This window comes from Olea europaea, chromosome 22 (genome assembly GCF_002742605.1).
Source record: "Olea europaea var. sylvestris chromosome 22, O_europaea_v1, whole genome shotgun sequence".
NCBI lineage: Eukaryota > Viridiplantae > Streptophyta > Magnoliopsida > Lamiales > Oleaceae > Olea > Olea europaea.
This window is the reverse complement of record NC_036258.1, coordinates 12,805,573-12,830,502: the sequence shown is the minus strand read 5'-3', so window position 1 is coordinate 12,830,502 and position 24,930 is coordinate 12,805,573. Positions and strand designations below refer to the sequence as shown.

The 24,930-nt window shown below is 32.9% G+C and overlaps 2 protein-coding genes and 1 long non-coding RNA gene across 3 annotated transcripts in view; all 3 read right to left on the bottom strand.

Annotated features, from left to right (window-relative positions):
* LOC111371171 overlaps positions 1-6,548 on the bottom strand; it is a 12,136-nt gene extending 5,588 nt beyond the window's left edge. The window contains exons 1-8 of the mRNA XM_022993076.1: positions 6,346-6,548; positions 5,964-6,229; positions 5,548-5,621; positions 5,315-5,409; positions 4,033-4,130; positions 3,037-3,273; positions 550-637; positions 138-467 (exon numbers count right to left, since the gene is read on the bottom strand). Of these exons, the coding sequence (XP_022848844.1) occupies positions 138-467; positions 550-637; positions 3,037-3,273; positions 4,033-4,130; positions 5,315-5,409; positions 5,548-5,621; positions 5,964-6,229; positions 6,346-6,475 (1,318 nt within the window). The 5' untranslated portion in view covers positions 6,476-6,548. The remainder of the gene's footprint in view (positions 1-137; positions 468-549; positions 638-3,036; positions 3,274-4,032; positions 4,131-5,314; positions 5,410-5,547; positions 5,622-5,963; positions 6,230-6,345) is intronic.
* Positions 6,549-13,586: 7,038 nt separating this feature from the next.
* Positions 13,587-15,030, bottom strand: LOC111371740. Its single transcript, XR_002698648.1, has 2 exons — positions 14,700-15,030; positions 13,587-14,021 (listed from the first exon to the last, which is right to left on the bottom strand). It is a non-coding gene; the product is annotated as an uncharacterized LOC111371740 (long non-coding RNA).
* A 6,099-nt stretch (positions 15,031-21,129) lies between these two features.
* The window catches only part of LOC111371739 (ABC transporter F family member 3-like), a 17,507-nt gene continuing 13,706 nt past the window's right edge, over positions 21,130-24,930 (bottom strand). The window contains exons 12-18 of the mRNA XM_022993875.1: positions 24,329-24,411; positions 24,026-24,120; positions 23,585-23,671; positions 23,064-23,151; positions 22,883-22,968; positions 21,650-21,712; positions 21,130-21,541 (exon numbers count right to left, since the gene is read on the bottom strand). Coding sequence (XP_022849643.1) covers positions 21,419-21,541; positions 21,650-21,712; positions 22,883-22,968; positions 23,064-23,151; positions 23,585-23,671; positions 24,026-24,120; positions 24,329-24,411 — 625 coding nt within the window. The 3' untranslated portion in view covers positions 21,130-21,418. The remainder of the gene's footprint in view (positions 21,542-21,649; positions 21,713-22,882; positions 22,969-23,063; positions 23,152-23,584; positions 23,672-24,025; positions 24,121-24,328; positions 24,412-24,930) is intronic.

The window sequence follows — 24,930 nt, the reverse complement described above, 5'->3', positions numbered from 1 at the left end:
AAACCGCTGACGGTATTCCTGGACCGTCGAATTCTGCCTGAGTGACAAGAATTGAGCACACAGAGATCCCTCTTGAGAGGGTCAAAACCGTCTTAGCAACTGGGTCTTCACCTCTCCCTAATTTCTCATCGGTTTACGCTTCTCCTCCCATTGGTACCATGCCAACGCCTCGCCGTCAAAACAAAGGGCGGCCGCCTCCACCTTCTCCTCTTTTGTGAGCCTATTAACCCCAAAATACCTTTCTACTCGGAACACCCAATCGTCCGGATCGCCCCCTTCGAAAACGAGCATCTCCAGTCGCCGAACTCGAGACTCCCCGCGCCAGTCACCGCTCGATCCTCCCTCATTGCTTCGGTTGCTGCCAAGTCTTAACTCAGTCATCATCGGAGATTTCTCCGTTGCCGGACCCTTCTCCTTTCGCTCCTTCTCGTGGATATCCCAATTACGCATCAGCATTTCGAACCTCTCTGTCATCCCAACATGCATTATTTTGAACTCCGAACGGAGTGATTCAATACCCATCTAAAGCTCTTGGTGATTATTATCCACCTTCTGCTCCAATTCTCCAACTCTTTCGGCTAGTGTCATGGTGGTGATTGGTGTTGTAGTGCTCTGATACCAAATTGATAGGATTCAGCTGTGTTAAGAAGATAAGTAGCAGTGAAAAGGAAACTTTGTATTAATTTGAAGTTAACCGGAATTACAAGAAATGAAAAGATGAACATAAGCAGCCGTTCGGGAGGGCTGTGACTCTCCACACTGTGATTTCCTCACTTAATTATCTCATGCCTAACACTTTTATTCAGCCCCTATTTATAGTCTCTGTAACAGAATTTACTCACCTCTCCCTGCTATGCGAACAGAATTGGTTACTGCCCTCACTCTCCACTCTTCTTGTTTCTTCTAGAATAAGTATATTTAACCGGTGGCCTATCAAGAACACACTTAAGGAAGGTAAAATTTAAATACGCAGATTACAGATACGAAAAAAATTTGAATTAAGAACAACAATAAGATGATTATAGCCTTTGAATCAGGAGAACCAGTATTCTTGAGATGTAGACAACACATAGATATGGTAGATAAATGCATCCATTAAACGCATGTTTGGGAATTGTTTATAATCGGTTTAAATTAGAAATAAATAGAAATGATGGATAAAATTGGTTTGACCAAAGGTATTAATAATTTAAACACTTGCCTAACAAGGGATAAGTTGTATAATAAATGTTTGCCTTATTACATGAAACAGATACTGTATAATGACAATTCAAAATCCACAAGTGCGAAGAGAAAAAGAAAAACTCAAATCATGCTAATATCCAGAAAAGACACGTTGTGGCAATCATCAAACACTTCACAGATTTGCGAGTGGGATTGATGAAAAGATGGAAAAATTCCTAATCTACTTGAAATGTACTGATTAGGATTCGTCACCATGAGAACGAAATGGTGAGCACTCGATAGACAGTGGCCACTCTATAACAATCTATAACTGAAAAACGGAATTCTCTTAAGCTTAGATATGCACAAACTGAGAATGTGAACATGTGCACCAGAAGTCGGAAAAGGATATTGAGATTAAACTGAAAATCTTATAACCCTGTTGTGCCATCCTCCACAAGTGTTTATGAGATCACAAGCTAGCGCAAGCACACATATGCTCCAGAGAGAGAGAGAGAGAGAGAGATATGTGCCTCATCCTAATGGTTGAGGCGCCTTGTCATAGGCCTCATTTTGTGAATCCTACGTTCGTATGCATTCAATGTTCTGACCATTTGCAGCACTATGGTCTAGGTTGTAAGGACTAGAATTAACATATGCTTAATAAAGTGATTGCTGCAATAAGTTGTCACATCAATCATTCATAAAAGATCTTATACGAAAGATTCAATACAGTGTCTCTGACTGCCTTCCTCACCATGAGGGTTTAGACCCTACACTTGGGCTCGATCTCTCCATAAGGTTAAACCTCTTCATGGGGGTTTGACAGAAATTGCCACATAGACAGAGTGACGTGGAGTGTAGGACTAGATTCGCTTGCTACCATTCTTGGAGCCTTGTCGAAAGCAACGTAACAAGGAGGAAGTTATCTGAACTTTTATATATATATATATATATATATATATTGGTTTTTGATTTGATAAACAATTTGCATGGTTACCCTACTACTTTGAAACTGGTACGATCCACACTCTGACGCTAGGTTACTTGGTAGTTGAAAAGTCACTTTCTTTAATTTAGCATGTTAAGTCACTTTCTTGAAGTTAGCCTAACATGTTAATTACCAAATGGAAAAAATTGTGGACATGATGAGTTTGCTAATGGACTAGTCATTTCATCAATTAATGGGAATTGAGGACTTGTTCTCTTCACTCATTTTATTTCTAATATTAGAAAATAAGCAATCAATATTCAAGAAAGTGGAGAGTTGAGACCACTACCAAAAGCTAGTGTATGGAGCAACTCAACATTGGCTAAAAGAATGTCAAAGTGCAAGTGAAAATGGGCACTCCTTCGAATTAACATCAAATGTGGCCAGCCCATCTCTCCCTCTGCCATTTAAAAAAAAACCCCCCCCCCCCCCCCCCCCCCCCAACCACCTCAACCCCCACGTTTGAACTTCAAGGTGATTGCTCAAATAATTCTTCAGTTTGAAGCAGGACAGATTTTTTCCTTCATTGTAACAAGGTTAATGTTGCAGATTTGCTTTCTAGCTCATTAAATATTCCAAGACGTTTTCATTATATTATTAATACTTCTATCAACTACTAAAGAAGTTTCAGAAGTAAAATAGCAAAATATTTTGAACTCCGTCAAATTTAATGTGAAACAAAGATACACAAACTAAAGAAAACTAGTTTGATTTCAATCCCCAATCCAATAAAACATGGTATATGCCTAATCACAGTCCCATGAAACATAACTGATTAATGTCTCCCTTGCGTATAAATAGGCCATTGAAGAAAAATAGTAATGTATTACAAATCTCTTTTCTTTTTCAAGAGAATCTATAGAAGAAATGACTGATTATACTCCTGTGCTGTGCTGTTCAGTCAATTGAAACAAATCCATATATCTCACTATCTTGAAGGTATGCCATACAAAGATGAAAGTATGTTCAGCATTTTGGAAGAATACTAAATGCATAATAAGACTAGCATATGATAAAATCGATTTCAAACTTACCAAAATATCTCCTGTAAGTTCCCAAAGTTGGCGCACAAGAGTGATTCTGTCTTTTAATGATGGAATCTCGCCGAGCACATATGACTTCCCCCAATAGCATGAAACATTAAATATTAATCAGCAACTAAGTAGGTTTAGGTAATTTTAAGCAAATAAGGATTTTAAACAACAATTCCCCGCATTTATAGTTAGGCTATGTTTGATAGGCTTATATTTTCCATGGAAAATGGAAAATAAGTTCCATTTTCCATCTTTTATGTGTTTGATGGCACAAATTTGACATGGAATTCCTTTTCCATCTTTCGTTGCCACATAAGCAAATTCCCCCAAATGATGGAATTTCAATTCTCACCAAAATGGTGGGAATTGAAATTCCACATTTTCACGTATTTTTTTTATTTTGCAATTGAAACAAATTTTAAGAATTATTGTAATAAATTCCATCTCTTTAATCGACAATTTTCATGTAAAATAAAGTCAAACGAACACCAAAAGATAGATGATTTTCTTGAATTTTTTTTTTTTTTTTTTTTTTTTTGGGCAATGAGAACAAATTTCATCCCTAGTCCCAATAAATTTTATCCCTTTAATTGACAATTTTCACAAACGAACACTAAAAAACACTTTTATTTCAATATTTTTCACGTGAAAAATTATACCAATCAAATATAATAATTTACAATTCCTAGGAAAATAATTTCTAGACAATTTCGTTCCCTGGAATTCGTTTTCTTTCCACCCAAATTCCATCTTTGCAATCAAACAGACCCTTACCGTCTTACCGTATTAGTCAATAACTCCAAAAAAGCTTGAGAGAGTGAGGGAAATAAGGATAATACTCACAGCAATGACCAGATCATGTTGTCTGCCAGACTTATTTGTGTTCTTAGATAACGCTTGTATGCTACCATAACTTTGAATGAGTGGCAGGTTCTTTAAACCTGCATTTGTCACCGAATAAAGAAAACAATATTATTAAGGCATGGTAATCATGCTTTTAAAAAACTATTGAGGCTTATGCATCAAAACTCGCCTCACATGAGATTATCATGAAAACATCAAAACCCGAACTTTAAAGGCCATTTGTGAGGATTACACTTCAAACCTAAGCCTCAAGCCAACTAAGGTGTTTTCAAGTTAGCCTAGCATTTATTAAATATTTAATTATTGGCCTCATCTTTTTGAGTCATTTCTTTATAACCAAAAACGTTTTACAATTTTATTTATTTTTACCTAATTTTTGTTTACCAACATGCAAGCAATTGGAGGATGACGACAAAGAATGAAAAGAAACTTGTAACGAGGACTATGACAATGGTGAAAATGATTCCCTTATACAACATATTATTTTTGAGCTGTATAATTTTGCTAGATGATTATTAATTTGAAAACTTATTATTATTATTATTATTTTATTTTCCTGATCTATTTAATGTTTATTTGCAAGTTACACTTTTAATTTTGTTAATTAGTTTTATTTTGGATATTTTAAAATTATTGTATATTATGAGCACATTTTTTTTTAATTTCTTTTGAATTCTTTTATTGTTCTATATTGAGGCTTATGCCTCGCCTTATAGCGATAAAACACCTTAGTACCAGATCAAGCCCTTTTAAACATCGAAGGTAATAACATTCTCTGTGAACATCAAATAAAATAAAACATTATAAGGGAAATTAAATGTTCTAGCATCCCAAGAGCATGTGGAATCCTTAAAGATCAAGAAGAACAATCAATGTTGATAAAGTGAAAGTGTAAAGCGCAATAAATCAACAACTGCAGTACAATAAAGACCAGTTGCTGAAAGTACATGTATTTACACATTACTATAAGCGTATTTATTGAATATATTCGAAGTAACCAAGGTAATGGAAGCCTCAATCCTTTACACTGATAACCAAGATCCTTTACACTCTTCTATCTCAGTCTTCTTTTAAACAATACATTTCTACTCCAATGTACTCGCATCTTTCATGACAATCAAAGCATGACCAATAAACTAAAGCCCACTTATACCACAATAAAAAATGAGCAGCAGTTATTTATTTAAATGGGAAATGCCCTTCTAAATACAAACTCTTTCCACACATTTCTTGATGACAATGGCAATGCACCAAAATTTACCTTTAAGAAGGCTTTGTCCAGCTCTTTGCATTGACTGTGATGGCTCCACCAAATTAATTGTCTCTAAAGACCGAGGCCACACCTCCATCATTGCCCTATCTCATTTAACCACAATTTAGAAACTAAAATCCACACACTAAGTAACAAGACAGAAGATATAATGACACTTAAACAATCCTATGCACTAGTCCTAAAATTTACCCAAGAAAAACACAACAAAATTACATTCTCACCACATTGCCGATCCTGTTCCTGCACCAAAATCCAATACTTTAGCTGGCATAAATTCTGGCACTCTTCTTCTTACCTATAAAATTCATTTCAACCTGTAAAATTCGTGTTCACGAGGTTTATATTTGAAGTTCAAATTCTATTACTCCCTCCATCGTAAATTAAATTTCCAACTGGAGTTTGGAAAAAGCCAAACAAATCCTCTTCTATTTCGAAACTCAAGCCCTCATTTTTCATATACATTTTTTTTTTCCAAATATTAGTATTTCCAAGGAATTTAATATATTTATAGTACTGATCTCCAAAATCAAGTAAATTAACACGATATATTTCAATCAATTTCTAAAACATTCAGTGGGGACAAAATGACATTGCGCACACACAGATAAATGCATTTGAACATATCACACTTCTATACCTCGCTAAGGACTCGATAGAGAGCAGAGTAAACAGCAGGCATTCGTGCAGCCAAGTAAGCAATGGTCTGATCCTCCTGATACCTCAGGCCAATATCACCATAAGCAGTTTTTACTTTCCACCTCTGAGACTGTTCCATAGATTTGAGTGGATCTTCTACTAGCCCCTTTGAACTCGTGGTCGGCAAAAGTAAATTCACTTCTTTGATTTCGTTGAATGATTTCGACAAACTCAACACCTTTCTCCTCATGTGCTCAACATCTTGGTCTACATTAAAAAACTAAGAATTAAATCCAAAATATGGAATGTATGAATCTCAATTTTTTCGGTGTTATTATTATTCTTATTATTATTATTATTATTATTATTATTATTCATTTTACCTTGGATGTACTTTTTTATGGCACGGCGAAGGCGGACAGGGACGATGTGGCAGCGCTGAGATTGTTTTGCAGCAAGCTTCAGAGTTTCAGTGGTGAATTTTGGGAGGCCTTTGGTGATTGTGGAGGCCATTCTGTTTTGCCGAGAGCTCCAACTTTGGGGGTTTAAGCAGTAGTGCCCATATGTTAGTGGGGGATGAAATCATCAAAAAAAAAAAAAAAAAAAAAAAAATCATATATTACAGAAAAAGTCAAAATATAACTCTCTCTCAATCAGTTCTAATGCAAGTAATTTAATATAGAAAGTCCAGATACTCAACAGAAACAAGGATAACACTTGCTATGCTGATATACTTCCCACAATGGGATGGAATTTTTTGAGGTCCCTCTTTCAAAGTGTTGGATTTTATGCGCAATATTAAAGAGATGAAAAACAAAAATCAACACAAGAATTTTACGTGGTTCGGCGATTTGTCTACGTCCACGAGAGCGAAGCGGAGATTTCTTTATTTAGTTGTGAAAAATAGAGTTACAACATATTATTTATACTAACCCTAGCCTGGGCCCATATAAAACTTTAAGGCCCGTACAGAAAATACTGCGCCGGCATCGGCCCATTTGATCCAGGACCTGTGGTCCACTCTATATGAGCCACATGCACAACACAAAGCACAGCAGAAGATCATATATGTCTGAATGGAATCTAGTAGAGAATTGAGAAAGACAAATGTGTTCACTTGGCAAGAATGAATTTCTCTGAATACAGCTGAAGTGAAAGAGGCAAAGGAGGGATATGCACCTAAACTGACTGGTGGAATTCCAAGTACATATGCATGAATGAAGTCTCAAAATGATGCTTTTTTATTTTTTCTGTCAAAACAATTTAAGTTTTTTTTTTTTGGTTTTCGAGTATAGTTGGCAAGGTGTACAAATAAACATAAGAAAGGTCAACAATGATGTGTCAATTATAAAGAATTTGAGCAAAAGAACAAAACCTTCTCCTTCGAGTTATATTGCAAAGTTTCACAAGCATTCTTAATGTTGGCCTCTGATGTATGCAAAGTGCTTTTGACACAAGCTGGTAAATTATGACAACGGCTAAACCAAAAAGACAATTAGCCAAGAAACAAGGGTGAGTGGACTCCTAGCAGGAATTGTTCACTGCTAAAAGTGCAGAACCTAGAGTCCTAAGATTTCAACAGAATAAATACCAATTTCAAAGAATCCAAAACCGAGAATAAATTACCGCTGAAGTTCAGACGTAAGAACTCTTTCAGTTTCCTGGCAAAACAAACTTAATCTGGGAAAGGAAAGAAAAGCAGAAAACGAATTTATACTGATGGATGCCTCTATTTCATCCCAGCATAGGACAAGACAACTTTGGGTACCAAGATATAAGATTTCCAAGGAGAAAAGGGCAAGGTTGTTCATAATTCTGAAAATGCCTCTACATGCTACTTTCCTGGAGGAGTGAGCATAAAAATTAGAAATGGCAATAATAACCACTCTCCTAGGGTTATTTGTAAGTTCAGATTGTTCAGAATCATATAATTTAGTACCACACAAGTTGAAATGATAGAAAGACAACTACCATTTGCAATCAATGTAGTTTTTAATATGCATTTAGTATGTGTTTGAGCCACATGATTTTAAAGAATGTATTTTGAAATAGCAGATTAATGGAGAATGTGAGGTTAAAAAATAAGGAAAAATTTTGAATTTGCGTATAATATTATTTTATTGAAGAATATGTAATTGAAATGATGTCAAAACACTGTTTAAGAATGTATTTTTTTTCCAAATAATGTGGCACAAATAGGGCCTTAATGAATATTATAACTAAGAATAGATGTGGATTCACCGATAGGTATATTGAACCAATGATGAATGGTTATACTAATCAGTCGAGTGATTTACAGAAAGAAGAAATATTCTTCAAGGAACTCAAGTAATTCATGCACGTACAAAAATCTCTGAGCATATGCATTATGCGTAAAAGAAAATGAAGAATCTTGCATAAGTATGCGGATATGCATCATGCCTTTTATAAGTAAATTAACATAGCTTCAGATCAATATGAATTCATGTAGGAAATTGATAACAAAAGCTTCTGACAAAAAAAAATCTTTACTTTGTTAATTTAAAATATCTTGAGTTTGAAGAAGCCAACAGAGGTATTCTTATGTAATTATAAAGATATAGATTACTTATGTAATTATAAAGATATAGATTACTTATGTAATTATAAAGATATAGATTACTTATGTAATTATAAAGATATAGATTACTTATGTAATTATAAAGATATAGATTACTTATGTAATTATAAAGATATAGATTACTTATGTAATTATAAAGATATAGATTACTTATGTAATTATAAAGATATAGATTATACTGAAAGGAGGATAGAAAATTACCAGAGGGTTGTGGGGAGCCGATGGATTGTAAACCTCTAGTTAGTTAGGGTTAGCGTTCTAAAAGGCATAATACATGGCGATATGTGAACGTCAAGCTATAGGCTAGACGAGCCTAGGCGCAAAAAAACATTTTCTTATTTTAATATTATTTTAATTTTTAATCAATCATAAAATCGTTTAATAATTAAAAATAATACCTCCAAACATTTAAAACAAATTTATAGAAATTTATACATTATTCTAAAGCTTTCAACAAAAAGATAAGTTCCAATTATAAATATTAAATAAATAGGAACTTTTGAGAGATTTCATTTATTTAAGGCTTCAAGTGGCTATTTTGAATTTAGAACTGACGAAGTGAAGAAATCAATATTTAAGTTCTAACTTAGAAGAAGTGTAAAAAATAAAAAAAGATAATTATGTGAGCCTAGGTATGCATAACCGTGCCTAGGCGCACATTAGCTATCAACAATTGATGTTGACAACTAAATAAGGCGCCAAGCCAATTGATTTGACGTTTCCGCCACGCATCACGCATTAGTTGTGCCTAAGCACCACCAATGCATGACTTTTAGAAAAGTGGTTAGGGTCACAACTTTGAAGGATCAGCAGAGATTTTAACAAATATATATAAATCTCATTGCCATGGTATCTGGTAAGCCAATATGCCGAAAATTATTTGGCTGGCCCGAGCATACATTTTTTCACTTTTTATATATTATTTTCCTACACAAGTTTAAATATTTTTTTTGGTTAAAAACCAGCCCACACAAGCCAGAGCCTGGGCAGGTACATCCCAAATGTAAAGTCAGCCAAGCAACCAAGCGTGGAAAACAAAACCTAAGCCGCACATTTTGACATTTCTAATCGGATCCCACTTGTTTATTCAGTCAAGATCGACGACATTATCAGTTGTGACACTTAGGAACAGGACAGAAGCTCCAGTACAGACTGGTTGGGCTTTGCAATGTAGAATTAGAGACTACCGGTCGACAATTTCATTTGATCTTAAATTTTATCTAGAATTCAAATTTTTTTAAGGCCGCAAAGCATTAAAGATTCAAATTTGAGTTTAAAAATGATTTGAATCTACTTTCACATTAGAGGTTTAGCAAGTTCTAATTTGATGTCACTTATTTATTACCAAACAAAGCTGTATTGAGCATATTCAACACATTCTACAGAACATCATTAAACATAAGAGACATGATATACAAGTTTTCCCATCACGTCCAATGAATTGTGGATCAAACTAGCTTTTCACTAAACCATCACAAATTAAAAGTGGGTAATTATAAATGATTCAGTGACACCAAATTACTAACCACTTCAAGCAGGAGAGATCATAACATATTCCTAGTCTATCAATATCATTTTGGCATAGCCAAACCTCCTAATTACCATATATCCCAATATTTCAATCACACAATATATATAAGTAACATTTTTCTAAGAAGATTTTAAGACTAGAATTCACATCAAACGAGTTAGGAATAGCAGAGAGTTTCTGAAATGGGCCAAACGGGACGAACCGATGAAAAGCAGACATTGCAGTGAAGTTAGGAGAATTGGAGTTTGCAGATTTGTGGGAAATTTGCAAAAGTTCCAATTTTTAACAGTTAAAACAAACACGCCCAGGGTCTCCAAACTTCAGACTTGGATAATCTAATGCGTGTAAATCAAAACAGCCATCTTATTTCTTACTCCAATAATAAACACAAATTGAAAAAAAAAAATTTATCTAGTATTGAAGGCAGAAAAAATTAAAATAAAATGATTCATCTCAAATGCTGTGGTTGCCTGTTGTAGCCTGGAGGGAAGTAATCGCCGATGATAGCCTTTTAACGGGCCTAAGCTATTCATTTAGGGAAAATCACGTAACTACAATACTTTAAATACATAATTTCACATTTAACAAACATACAAAAATATTTCAAATGGGACGAACCGATGAAGAGCAGACACTGCAGTGAAAGTAGGAGAATTGGAGTTTGCAAATTTGTGGGAAATCTGCAAAAGCTCTAATTTTTAACAGTTAAAACAAACACACCCAGGGTCTCCAAGTACACAATTACGAACTTCAGACTTGGATAATCTAATGCGTGTAAATCAAAACTGCCGTCTTATTTCTTACTCCAATAATAAACACAAATTGAAAAAAAAATGAATACAATTATCTAGTATTGAAGGTAGAAAAAATTAAAATAAAATGATTCACCTCAAATGCTGTGGTTGCCTGTTGGAGCCTGGAGGGAAGTAATCGCCGATGATAGCCTTTTAACGGGCCTAAGCTGTTCATTTAGGGAAAAACACGTAAATATAATACTTTAAATACATAATTTCACATTTAACAAACTTACAAAATATTTCAAAAATCAGGTATTACATATATTTGTAAGATATTATTGCGCATGAAATTAAGAAAACCACAATAGTCTTTCTCTACACAAATGCCTCAATCTTCCATACAAACCCCAATTCACCAACCATACCCACCCCAATCTACTATAATTCGATGTTGGTGAGAGGTTGGAAAAGGGATTGTAGTGCATTGGATCTTTGGGCCACGACGATGGAAATAGTGTCGGAGGCGAGGACTCGATGGACGAATGGAAGAACCGATCTTAATCACCTTACCATTTTCATTTTCCAAATTTAGGGTTTCGAATTCTTTTGTTTTTCCTGTGTATTGTTTTCCTCTTTCTTTAGCTGTTGAGTGAGAGAGACGAAATGTAATGGTTGGCCTTACCGAAGGTGGCAAAAGTAACGAATAATTTTTCTATAAGTATGTCAGCCGCGCCTTTTTGGATAAGAAGCAAACAGTATAGACTCCGAGGACTCCGCTACTGCAAACAACCATTTTTTTGGGTGAATTTGGGAGGTCCATAGGCGGTGATGCGCATGAGGAGCAACAAATTGAAACTAAGTTGGGAGTGAATTTGTGAAATTACTATGAAATTTGAAATGAAATTGAAGAATGTAACTTAAGCTTGTTAGCACCTAATTTTTCTTCCTTACTTCTCTCTCCCTTTTTTTTGCCTCCCTTTTTCCTCGTTTATGCTCTCTGTCCTCTACTTCCTGTTTTCAGCCTCTGTTTCTATCAAATGAAGAAAATGGATACAAGTGCATGCTAGGTAGTGGGGCGCTAACTCCAATTTTTTGCAAAGGAAGCCCCAAATTTTCTATTCTATCAAACATTTGGTTGATAACTTCCAATAATAGATAAGTAAATCCTCAAATTTCTATTTTATAATAAGAGACTAGCAAGTGAGGTTCTAAACTTAAAATAAAGGAAAATGGTGTGATTTATGACTAATAGAAATAGTGTGATTTGTGCTAAGAAAAATTAGTGACCGTGATCGATTAATTGTGTAGTTTGTAATTAATAACTGTGACATTGTATATCTTAACATTTATAATTAATAATTATTTGACTATGTATTCTTAATTGTCCCTGTATGTATGTGACTAGGTATGTGTAAGTTTTTATTGTTTGTGACAAGGTCTATGTAAGTTATTATTATTTGTGACCATGTTTGTCTTTAGTGTGATTGTTTGTGACCATGTTTAATTTAATTTTGATTGTATGTGACCAGGTATTTCTTCTTTCTTAAATATGATTATTTGTGAAACAAGATCTATGTAAGCTATTATTATTTGTGATCATGTATGTCTTTAATGTGATTGTTTATGATCGGTTTTAACTTAATTTTGATTGTATATGACTATGGTTTTCGTAAATGTGATCGTTAGTGACCAAGTATTTCTTAAATATGACTATTTGTGACATGACCTATCTTAATTTCGATTATATATGATCGGTGTCGCATTGACTATGACTATATGTAACTGTGTCTATGTTAACAGTGTTATGTAATCTAATATGCTAATGATGACTTTTGTCTGACCAATTTTTGTTAATTATGTCTATATGTGACCTTTTATATCTTTATTGTGACTTTTTGTGACCAAGTTTGTGTTATTTGTGATTGTCTGTGATCAGGTGTATTTTCAGTGTGAATATTTTTGACTTGTAATGCTTTCATTTTGACTTTTGTTATCTAACTATGACGTATTATTGTCTGACTGCAACTTGCATTAATCAAATTTGTAATTGTATGTAACCAAGTCACTAACTTATGTTATATGTGACTAACTGTGATCAAATTTATCTTCAATGTGATTGTCCGTAGCCATCTAATTTTTGACCGAGTCATCAACATGTGTTATTTATGTGACCAAATTTATCTGTAGTATGAATAAATGTGACCAAATTTGTCTTCAATATAACTATCTGTAACCAGGTCATCTTAATTGTGATGATATACAAGTTGATATATAATCAAGTCACAATTGGTCACAATCAACACGGAATTGGTCACAATCAATCACAATAAACACATAATTAATCACGGAAAATCACCACAAATAAATCTACACATACCATTTACCAGCACCACAATCTACCACCATCACCTACAATGCACCACCACTACCACCTTCAACTTCAATCCATGACAATGAATTCCCAAGAAGAATGTAAATTTCCCAATTCATGTTTATCTAAAACTTTTCTTTGCTACTCTAAATGACCATTCAAAATCCCCCCCCCCCCTCGATCTTCATAATCATTTCCTTAAGAAGGTTGAGCCAGAGTCCAATTCTATGAAATTCTAGTCAATCACCCACGGAAAAAGAGGCATCAATCCTTAGCGCCGTCAATGCTACTTGCAGCAAAGTGTGATATTTCCAAGATCCCAAGTTGGAGATCACCTTGAGATCTATTTTGCAAAAGAACCTTACTCTATAAAAATACAATTAAGCAATCCAAAACCAAGAAAAAATATTCCACAATTGCTCATGATGAAAAATTTGTACAATAAAAGTGATGTTACTTTCATTTCTCAGCCTACAAATATTAAGACAATCATATCCTACCTATGATACATAATATACACAATAACTGAATATGAACTGAAAGTAATTAGTGTAATGTGAAAAGAAAAAAAAAAACATCCCTTATGTTTTTGTATGACATCATTTGCATATGAGTACTACATGTAGAGGACATCAAAGCCATCTCTAGATCTTCATCCATTTCTCTTCAAACTCACCATCAATGAGAACAGGTTTACTCTTTTCTGAGAGGAACTGGTACCTCGACCACCTTTATAAAAGAAGTCACCTTGTGGTTGCCATACAATGTTCTCACAACTTGCACAGCAATGTGTTGAGCTCTTGTATCCACCAAACTGCCTCCTACATGCAAGGCATTCTTCTTGCTCAAATAAATTAATACACACATAAATCATACGTCCTCATACTAATTACTATTGGACCATTTCATGATTGGAGATCTAAATAAACATTAGCTTGCAAATAACAAAACAAAAAGAGTAGGGATGACAAATCTAAATGTAAGAAAAAAGAACCGATTTAAATTTACGGGAACTTTTGCTTTGGTAGTACTGTAAAAATAATATTCACCAGGGTCTACATGAATAAAGCATCCTAAACACATATTTTATATTTTGGCATTTTAATTAACTCCATAAATAGGCGTTCAACATCTGGAATGAAGTTCTAAGCATGAAAATTCCAATTGGATACAGATATGGTTGAACATTTATGAGGATTTCTTGCTTCATTAAGCTGTGCTGGACAAGTTACAATCTGAAAACTGACTAATGGGTAACTAAGGGAACAAATTGTAACATGAATAACAAATTCATACATGTCTTATAAAATTATTTTGATTATAACTATCCATGCTTTTTTCTCTTTTTTGCCAATAGAGCATTTTTCATAATCAAATGTAACACTTAAAAATCTTTCATCAAGAAAAAGCCAGAAAAATGAACTTCATTAAGAAAACATTACAGAATGAATGACAAAATCCTAAACATTGATGAGCAATGGAAAATTGAAAAGAAATACTCAAATCATAGTTGGTCAGTCAGTAATGTCCTATCTTCTTAGCATAATGATAAAACCATAGTTCGTTTGCAAGTAGTGGCGATGATGCAATGCTTGGCCGCTGCATGCGGAGGAGCAGTGACGTCATAGACGAGATATGGTAGAGCTACTCACATCATAACCTCCTCCGAAGGCGTCGCCACCCATAGCCAAAGCCAATGCCAAAGCGGTAGCCATGGCATAAATTTGATCCTTTACCGATCAAAAAGAAGAGTGGTAGAGGTGGGTAGGTAGTGAGGGGTATAGATAGAGAGAAGGTAGAGAGAATGATGAAGATAGGGTTTGGTATGAATTGGGGGTGCATAGGGTGAATTTGTTAGGTTTAATTAAATTTTTAATAATTATATTTATTAAAATCTAATTATCACTTGATTTGTGAAACAAAAATTAATTTCTCTTATTTTTGAAAATTATTCTTTAAATGTAGGTTTCTAGGTAATTTTTCCGTTCATTTATGAGGTTTCAACGGGCATGGGCTAAATAAATGAAAACGAAAGCCCATCGGAGCCCAATTGAGTATTATTCCACTTTGATGTGATATTAAAAAGAAAATAAATAGCATTATTATTACATTTGCAATTTACGATAAACATTTGGAGTGAAAGGGGATTTTCCCTCTCCCCCGGGGGGTCACGGAGGCAAATTATACCATAATTAAAAAAAAAATTCTCCAGTAAAATATGTCAAGCACTTTATCAAGTTCACATGGCATAAAAAAATGAAAAATATTTGTCGTATATCACCATTTATAAATTCATTATAAATTGATGAGTTGACAAAAAGAAATCGATGAATTATTTTTTCTTTTTATTTGTTTGCTTAGATCAATCAAATCTCATCACATTATGTGTTGATAAGCAAATATGTAAACTCTGGAGTAAACAAAGTACAATCGTAAAAAAAAAATATAATTTTTTTTTTACAGAGATAGAAAAACTTCGATAGGACGGTCTTAGACTGTGATAACAATGTTTACTTAATTGATTATACATAGTTATTAGTGTCATAATTATTTTACCTACTATGTTAATCTGTCTTACTTTTTTTCAAACAACCCAGTCGAAGTAAACATTTTTATTTCTCTTTATATAAATTCGACTAAAAATCAGTGCAAAAATTACTTTTAAGTGATTATGCATTGATATGAAAATGAAAGGATGAAGTGAATAATTGAATAATTCCAAAAGGTCCATATATAATGGTCCAAAAGTTGTATCTCAAAAGACACGGCTCAACGAAAAGACACGTCTTGTTGAAAAATACATGTCTAAAGAGATATCTCTACAACAAAAAGGATGTGAATTTCGAAAAATATCATTTCCAAAAAGACATAACTTTCATCCAAATAGTTTTAGAATATTCCATAAAAGTCTACATAGTTTTTCAACAATTTAACGAATTTAAGCGGCTTAAATTTGACTTTAATTTCTCATTTCTCAATGATTTTCACTTAAAAAAATCATTTGAAAATTGATCAAAACCAATTTTCTATACAAAATTCTAACATTCATATCATTTAGTAGCACACAAGTTGAAATGATAGAAACATGGCAACTATTTGCAATCAATGTAGTTTTTTTAAAAGCCACACGAAAACCATAATCAAGAAAAGAATCATGCTGTAGTTCCAGAATAGTTGACATAATTCTTGATATAATCCACATCTCATTCTATTATTTGACCATTTAAAACACAACCAATTTTTTTCATCCAGTCATATCTTCCCAATACCAATTATGTCAAGTTATATGTCAATATCTTTATGGCAAAGTAGCATTATTAATCATTTGAGGACCCACAAACTGGATATATTCAACCAATGACAGAATGGTGTGATATTATCCAGTCAGACTGATTTAATTTATGCAATTTTGGTTAAATTTGGGAATTAACATTATGCAACCAAGAGGGGGGAAGTTATCCTCTTCAAGTAACTCAAGTAATCCACACATACATCACTCTCTCAGCATATGCATTATGCATTATGGTAAAGGAAGAATCTTGTAAATATTATGGAGAAAGATGACAAAAGTAACATAGCTTTGGATCATTATGAATTCATGCAGGAAATTGACAACGAAGATTCTGACAAATTTTTGCAGTATTTTGTGTAAATTCAAGATAATATCTCAAGCATTAATTAGCCAATAAAGGCATTTTCTGAAATACCTCATCAAACCAACAAGAGAATGAATTATCATATCCTTGTCAACTACCGGTACTCGTTAGCCTATGGAATGTAAACATTACCATGAACAATTGTGTCACAAGGACAAAATTTAATTTCCATGGCGACTATCGGTTCCGGCTTCAAACACCTTTCAATGAAACTAGTAGTAAAGCACGTGCATTGTACGTCTTATGTATCGATGAATGATATATGTACTATTTTTGAATTACTAATAGCATTTTTTAAAATAATAGAGATAATTGATATTGTTAAAAGGAATATTACAATTGAATGTGTGTATATATATATAGTTTTTATGAAATTATGTATATAATGTGAAAATGTTGAATAAACTAAAATGTAATGATATGATTGCAATAATACTTCTTTGTACACAATATTTTTTGTTGAAGTCTGACATCTGTTCTTCTTTTTGTCTTTTGCTTTTACTAAAACTTTTGTTATTTGCATTGAAACTCAGCGAGAAGGTGCGACATATAGTTGCCAATGAGAGAATACATGTTTAGGAAGATATATTCCAACAGTAGGCAATGTTATATTCCAACAGTAGGCAATGTTTGTCCTTGAGCCTTGTTAATTATCATTGCAAAGTATAGACGTATTGGAAATTGTTTCCTCTTGAATTTGAATGGATATCCTTCATCATTTGCTGGAGTTAATGAGATGTGTGGAAGGAAGACTTGTTTTCCAGAATGTTGTCCAACGATTATTTCTGGATGAATAATATGTTTCTTGAAATCACGATAAATCATTCTTATTCCATTGCAAAGATCATTGGATGGGTCTAGATTCCTTAAAAGCATCATTGGAGAATTTCTTTTCAAGATTAACTTATGTGGTGGGATACCATTTGACAACAATGTATTTTGGAACTCTTTTTGGTAAAATTGTTTTGAATCATCTATTGTGTTGGCAAAGCTAACAAATTCTTCACTCTCTGCAGAAAATAATCTAATTAGTTTGTCATTGAGGTAGTCAGCATACTCATTTTTGGTTGAAAGAATTCCACGTTGTGTCATATAATCAAAAGAAGCTGCATTTTCTATTAAATTCGGGAACATTGCATTGATCAAGTGTAATTCTGAAGTTTCATCATTCACATTTGAGTATTAGAGGTTGATTGCTCTTATTTTTCTATTTTGAAGTCGGTATGTTTTTTTCTTTCTCAAGTATAGGAAATGTTTTTTAAATTGTGTGCTTAAACAACGTAGTTCGAATCTTACTATCCTGAAAATATTATATATATAAAAAAATAACTATTAGTCTAAAGTGAAAATTCTATAAGAAACATTATTCTAACATAATACAATACCTCCTCATCAAAAAAAATTAGTTTTAAAACTTCAACATGGCATTTTTGTTGCTATAGATCTCAATGGAACTTTTTGGAGTATGGATATTTTTATAATCCACTCTTCTTCAAAGGCAAATGTTTTATAAAAATATGAACGCAACTTTTGTTTGGTGACATCAATCCTACAAATATGAAAACAAATTTAAGATATGACAACAAAAATATATATTAACAACTAACAAAATGGAAAAAGATAATATTTTTCAAATTAAATTGATGACCTGACTTATTTTGTCGATCTATTGATAAATCAAACCTCATTTTTCATTAGTGATTTCGACGATGATGTATTCATCTGCAATGTTTATGTCATTCAAAATTAAAAAGTTAGTGATACAATTAAATCTATGAAATTATAAATCAATTTCAAATGCAAATCAAGATAAATGAAAAAAAAAAAAAAACCTTCACAATTATCGTCAACTTAGAAATAGATTTTGAGAAACTCTAGCATAAGAAAAATTGCTTTTATTAACAATAGTTCTTACCCTTTTGTGTTGATTTTACTTATAAATTTTGAGCATGGAATAGAACGAGCAAGGTTGATTTTATAGCTAATGGCATGGAGGTAGAATGAGGAAGGTTGGTTGGTTGGTTTTGTTAGCTATAATGGTCATAATTACTTTCATATTAAATTCTTATTTGGCCAATTTTTTAAAAATATTTAATTAAAAATTACCAAAGTTAATAAATAATATTACTTTGTTAATCAAAATATGTCTAACCGATGTTTGCCATAATGTAAAGTTGGACTCACACATTTTAATTTTTTTTTTTTTTTTGCCACACAATAGCCTTCTCATAAAAAATTTAAGAACAAAATAGTCAGTTGAATGTTAAGTCACTGAATTTCCGTTTAATTTTTTTTTTTAAAGTAATTGAATGTCATTCAACTCCTTATATTAATTTCAAACCAAATGATATATATTAATTAAATAATAACTTAATGTAGAAACCATAATGTAAATTATGAAAATTAATAAGGACTTTGTTGATCAAAAATAAAAATTTTCAAAATAAAATAATCAATTGAATGTTTTCCAATCATTCATACGTAGGGTAAAAGTGATTGGAAGTAGAAAGGATTATTACCAATATTAGAAACTCTAATAATTAGAAGTTATTTACTATAACATATTTTGTAACCTCATTAATATATTAATGCATCTTTTCAATTTTACAACCTCAATTAAATAATAACTTAATGCTTAAATTATAATGTAAATTGTGAAGATTAATAAGGATTTTGTTGATAAAAAATGTAAAAAAAAAAAAAAAATTAATCAATTGAAAAGATAAGTCATGAATTTTCATGCGTATTTTTTTTCTTTTTTCTTTTTTTTTTTTTCATTTTTTAGTGAACGAATGTCCTAGTTAATATATTAATAGAACCTTTAGCACATTTGTTACCTTATTAATACATTAATGCAACCTCTCAATTTTGTAACTTCAATTAAATTAAATAATAACTTAATGGATGGATTATAATTTAAATCATGAAAATTAATAAGGGCTTTGTTGATGAAAAATAAAAATTGCTTTGTTAATGAAAAATAAAAACTTAGTGGATGAATTATAATGTAAATCATGAAGATTAATAAGGATTTTGTTGATTAAAAATAAAAAATTACTTTGTTGATGAAAAATAAAGATTGTAAGAACAAAATACTCAATTAAATGATAAATCACTAAATTTTTATTGATTTATTATTATTTTTTTAATAATTAAATGTCAGTTTCACTCATTATATTAATTCCAACCAAAATGATAAATAACAATTAAATATTTCACCACTTATATTAATTCTATATCAAATGATAAGTATTAATTAAATTGATAATAAGGGCTATGTTGATGAAAACTAAAAATTGTAAAGAAAAAAAATCAATTGAATGTTAGTCATTGAATTTCCTTGTTTAATTTCTTTTTTATTCATTGAATGTCTTCATTAATATATTAATGCAACCTTTAAAATATTTGTAACATCAATTAAATAATAATTTAATGGATAAATTATAATGTAAAGCGTGAAGATTAAAAATTGCTCTATTGATGAAAAATAAAAACTCATTGCATAAATTATAATGTAAATCATGAAAATTAATAAAGATTTTGTTGATGAAAAATAAAAATTTTATTATTTTTATTTTTTGATATAATTGAATGTTAAAATATTAATTAAATATTTCACTCCTTATATTATATTAATTCTAAACCAAATGATAAATACTAATAAAATTGGTATTCCAATTATGAGGCTATAGTGGACATATAGTTAAATATGTAAGGATAAATTTGATATTTAAGAGTTTCTCCACTTTTAATATATTGTAGATGTAGATTACTTGGACTACAAATATCTAGATCCACATTTATAGATTATACTGAAAGGAGGAGAGCAAATTACCCCACCGTCAGGAGGGTTGGGGGCGCGGGTGAGGGGGGATATATTGTAAGTTGGGGCAATTCGAAAGGATTAGCAAAAATCAACCGAGCTACATAAACAGTTAGTTTGACAACTCAGTTGACGCTCTTCTCATAGTTCGGAGGCCCACACACAATAAAAATTGGCAGACCCCGCGAGCTATGAGGGGACGTAAGCTTGTACAGTCCACCTCAGACTATACAAGCAGATTAATCCAGCAAAAATATATAAATCTAATTTTGCAAATGTGGTCTCTGGTTGCCCAACATGCCTAAAACTAGTGCCAGACCAGATACGGTAACCATAAGAGTCAGCCAAGCAACCATTCCTAGCCAATCAAATCTAAGCCGGATACCATTTGTTTATATTTCAGTCAGGATCAACGGCATTGTGGAGCCACTAAAGAAATACGAGACAAGCTCCAGTACCAAATGGTTTGGTATTACAATAAAAGTTAGTAATAAAACATGATTCAGTGACACGAAAATATTAAGCACTTCACAACCATAATATATTCTCAACTAAACAAAACAAGAAACCTGCCGTAACATGCTGACAAGAAGTTTGCGGATTTATAGATATTTCATGAATCGATTTTTGAACTCGATGCATATTTACTAATTTATCAATACCTTTTGAAATGTCAAACCTCCTGATTACCACGTATCCCAAAATTTAAATCTCAATCGCACACAAAAGTAAATTTTTTCTAAGCAGATTGTAGTATCTTCTTGTAATCCTGGAATGTTCCCTCGAAAGGATTCACCTTGCCTTCTGAGACAGCCCACAACTGATCTACACTTCCAGAGATCAAATGCTCGTCGTGACTTACCTGCAGATGTTGACAGACGACAGCACCATTAATAAAAAACTAACACCCACACCCACGAATCCTTCTTGTTACTCTGTAATTAAAAAACTACAGTAAGGTTCACCGTACCATTAACACACCCCCTTGGAACAAGACGAGACCTTGGATCAATGCTTCCACTGCATCCAAATCCTACAATTTGACAATTATTACAAGCATTACTTTATTGCAATACCAAAAGTAGAAACTCAACGAAGAGTTTAAGTGCGTGATTGATACCGAGTACTAGACATAAAGGGACAATATACAAAAGATTTAGCTTCTTTTTCTTCCTTGACATAGCCCAGGCACAGTTCTGGGCAGAATCATGATAAAGATTTTTCTTCCAACTAATCTTGTCATGAATAAGCTCATTTACGATAATATGCTAGACAAATCAAGCATCAAAGCGGAGAAGAAATGCAGGTCATTTTTAAGCATGGTGCCGAAATGTCATCAATATTTGGGAAGTATTAAACAAAAGTAAATTAAAACAAGTTTCAATATAGGTTTGAGAACCTTCCAAATAATTTCAGACACAGAAAGGCAACTAAACCAACCCTAGCGCCTATTTTCAAAAAGCCAGTCCCATAGTTAGACGAAACCCCAACATTCTAACAAACAATCCCCACCCCATCCCCATCCCCATCCCCATCCCCATCCCTACCACAACCACAACCACCACTGCAACTTTTTCTCAAAAAAATAAAATAAAATCCCGAAAATTAGAAATATAAAGGAAAAACTCGTATATAGAATCAAGAATGGGTAGGAAGAGAATGCAAGAGCAAGAAGAAAGAAATAAGAAAGTAAAGCTTCCCTGTTCTATAGGAGTTCCAAACGAAGAAAATAATAACCAAAACTATGTCCAGTAAACACAAGACAAAAAAACTGCTAGATCCATATGGTCTACATTGCTTTTGCCTATGGAAGTCAACAAATGGTTTGATCACTCGCAGAAAATTTAGCAATATATTTGGATAAGACAATCAAATTTTTACTCTTCAATCAGTTTTGTAATTGATTATTCAAATATTTGAAATCAACCAGGGCCTTGAGCATTAGCCAAGAAAGGTTAAAAATTAAACAGCACAGGTCACTGCATTTGCATAGCCAAAATGGAGAAAATATTCAGATAAGAAATTAGTCAGAAGCTGGCAACATAAAAAAATTATTTACACCAAAATTCAATGCAAAAACAATTGTGACCATCTGATGCACAGCATGCATACAACCCTGTTCTGATGAAGTACGCATCATATAATTTGTGCAAAAACAAAAAAGATGCATAACAGATCAGTAAAACAAAGCTATAGAACTTACAAGATGGTTTGATGGCTCATCAAGCAGTAAAATATGAGGCTTCTTGAAAGTTATCTTTGCAAATGCAACTCTGCTTTTCTGACCACCTGCCATATTGTTAAGAGTAGTTCAAAATCTACTTTCACATCCCAGAATAACACTATCAGCCCTCAAAATAAAACGCAATAGATGAAAAAAGTACCAGATAACGTGTACATCGGCTGTAGGGCAAGATTTCCAGTTATTCCAAATGAACCTAAATGACCTCTTAGCTTCTGTTCAGGCACTCCCTGCACAGAACAAAAATATATCAGCATGCAGATGCATTCAAAATATGTATACACAAGCCAGAAATATGAATTCCTCAACAATCAGCATTCATGGAATCTTCATTACTTACTATGCCTAACTCTGAAAGGGGAAGTTCTTTAAAATGAGAACATACACTCAAGTGAGCAAAAGTAAAAGCAAATAACTTCGGATAAACTCAATTTATCATTGCAGTGGTTTTTATTCTCTGTACTTTACATCACAGTTAGAAGTACATATGTCTCTGTATCAAAGAAATTCCCCTTCCTTTTTATGTGATCAGTTTTACAGGCATCCAGAAGTAAGAATAATGAGAAAATTGCATGCTATCAAATCCCCATACATTATAAGGTGCCCCTAGTAGTACAGAAATGAGAAAATGCACATCAACTTATACATTAGGACAAAACATACTGGGAAGCAGCGCATCATATATAGAAGCGGATTTGAAGAGAGGTCTAAGCCGTCAACATGATGCTGACTAAACACAGCAATGCGAACCTGTAAACGAAGCAAGAAGATGTCATCAAGGGGAAGGGTGGCAAAATTGTATGCAAAAGAACAATCAACATGCACTCATTCGTCAGCGGAAAGTAACTGCGATGCATTTGCTCAACCATAAAAGCACCATATTTGAAAACACACAAGATATTTATGGTACAGAAAAATCAATACATTGAAGCCACTTAAGGTATCTGAGACCATTTCCTGAGGAAACAAGCACAGAATATGCCAATGCAGAACAGTAATTTGAATATTTGGACCTTTTGATGAATTGCAAGATTAGAGAAGCAAGGAAACAGAGAATCCAAGACTTCTTCCAGAAAATGACTATTGAGAAAACATAAGTAATACCTTAGCCGAACGGAAAACAGTTCCAGAGCTCGGTTGAAGCTCCCCAGAAATAAGTTTGAGTATAGTTGACTTTCCGATACCATTTGGACCAACCACTGCAATAAATCATATTGGGAGTCAGAACACCTTAAAACTATTCAAAATCCATTACATAACTAATAGGAGCCCTATGGTTTTTCCCATGATCATACACCGTTCTAGTGTTGACAGTACAGAAAACAGACTAATAGGTAGATGTATCCTAAAGTTTAACAGAATTATTCATTAAGGTAGAGCACTTAACAGGTTCAGAAAAAGTCTTACTCGCTATTCGGCTATCAAGATCTATTCCAAAATTCAAATTCTTAAACAATGTCGGGCCTCCAGGATATGCAAAGGATGCATCACTGCAATTGTTACAAAGATTACCAAAGTCAAGTAATTGTCTTCAAAAAGAACAAGAACTTAAATGGAGCAGATCGAAAGACAATTAACCACAAATGTTAATGCTTTGTTCAACAAACTGAAAACCGGGGAGATAGTTGCTTTTAAATTGTAAGAAGCCCAAGGCACTTAACATTGAAATGTTATTAAGCATCAGATGTCAAACCTGAAGCTTATAATTGGTGGTCCGGGTCTATCATCAGGAGATGGGAATTCAAACTTGTAGCTGCCCACCATAAAATGGAATACAGATCAGAATTTATGCGAAGGCATCAAAATCAATATTTTTCTAGTAACATGTCAACAATGAGTTAAAATCAATAATTAATTACAAACTGCACAAATAAAAATGAAAATATAGGCATCAATATTATCATAAAAAAATAAAAAAATAAAAAAGATTGCATACTCTGGATCATTTATAATTTCATCCATGCGACCCAACCGCTCCAGTGCCTGGTAAATATGAGGAAGAGTGAGAA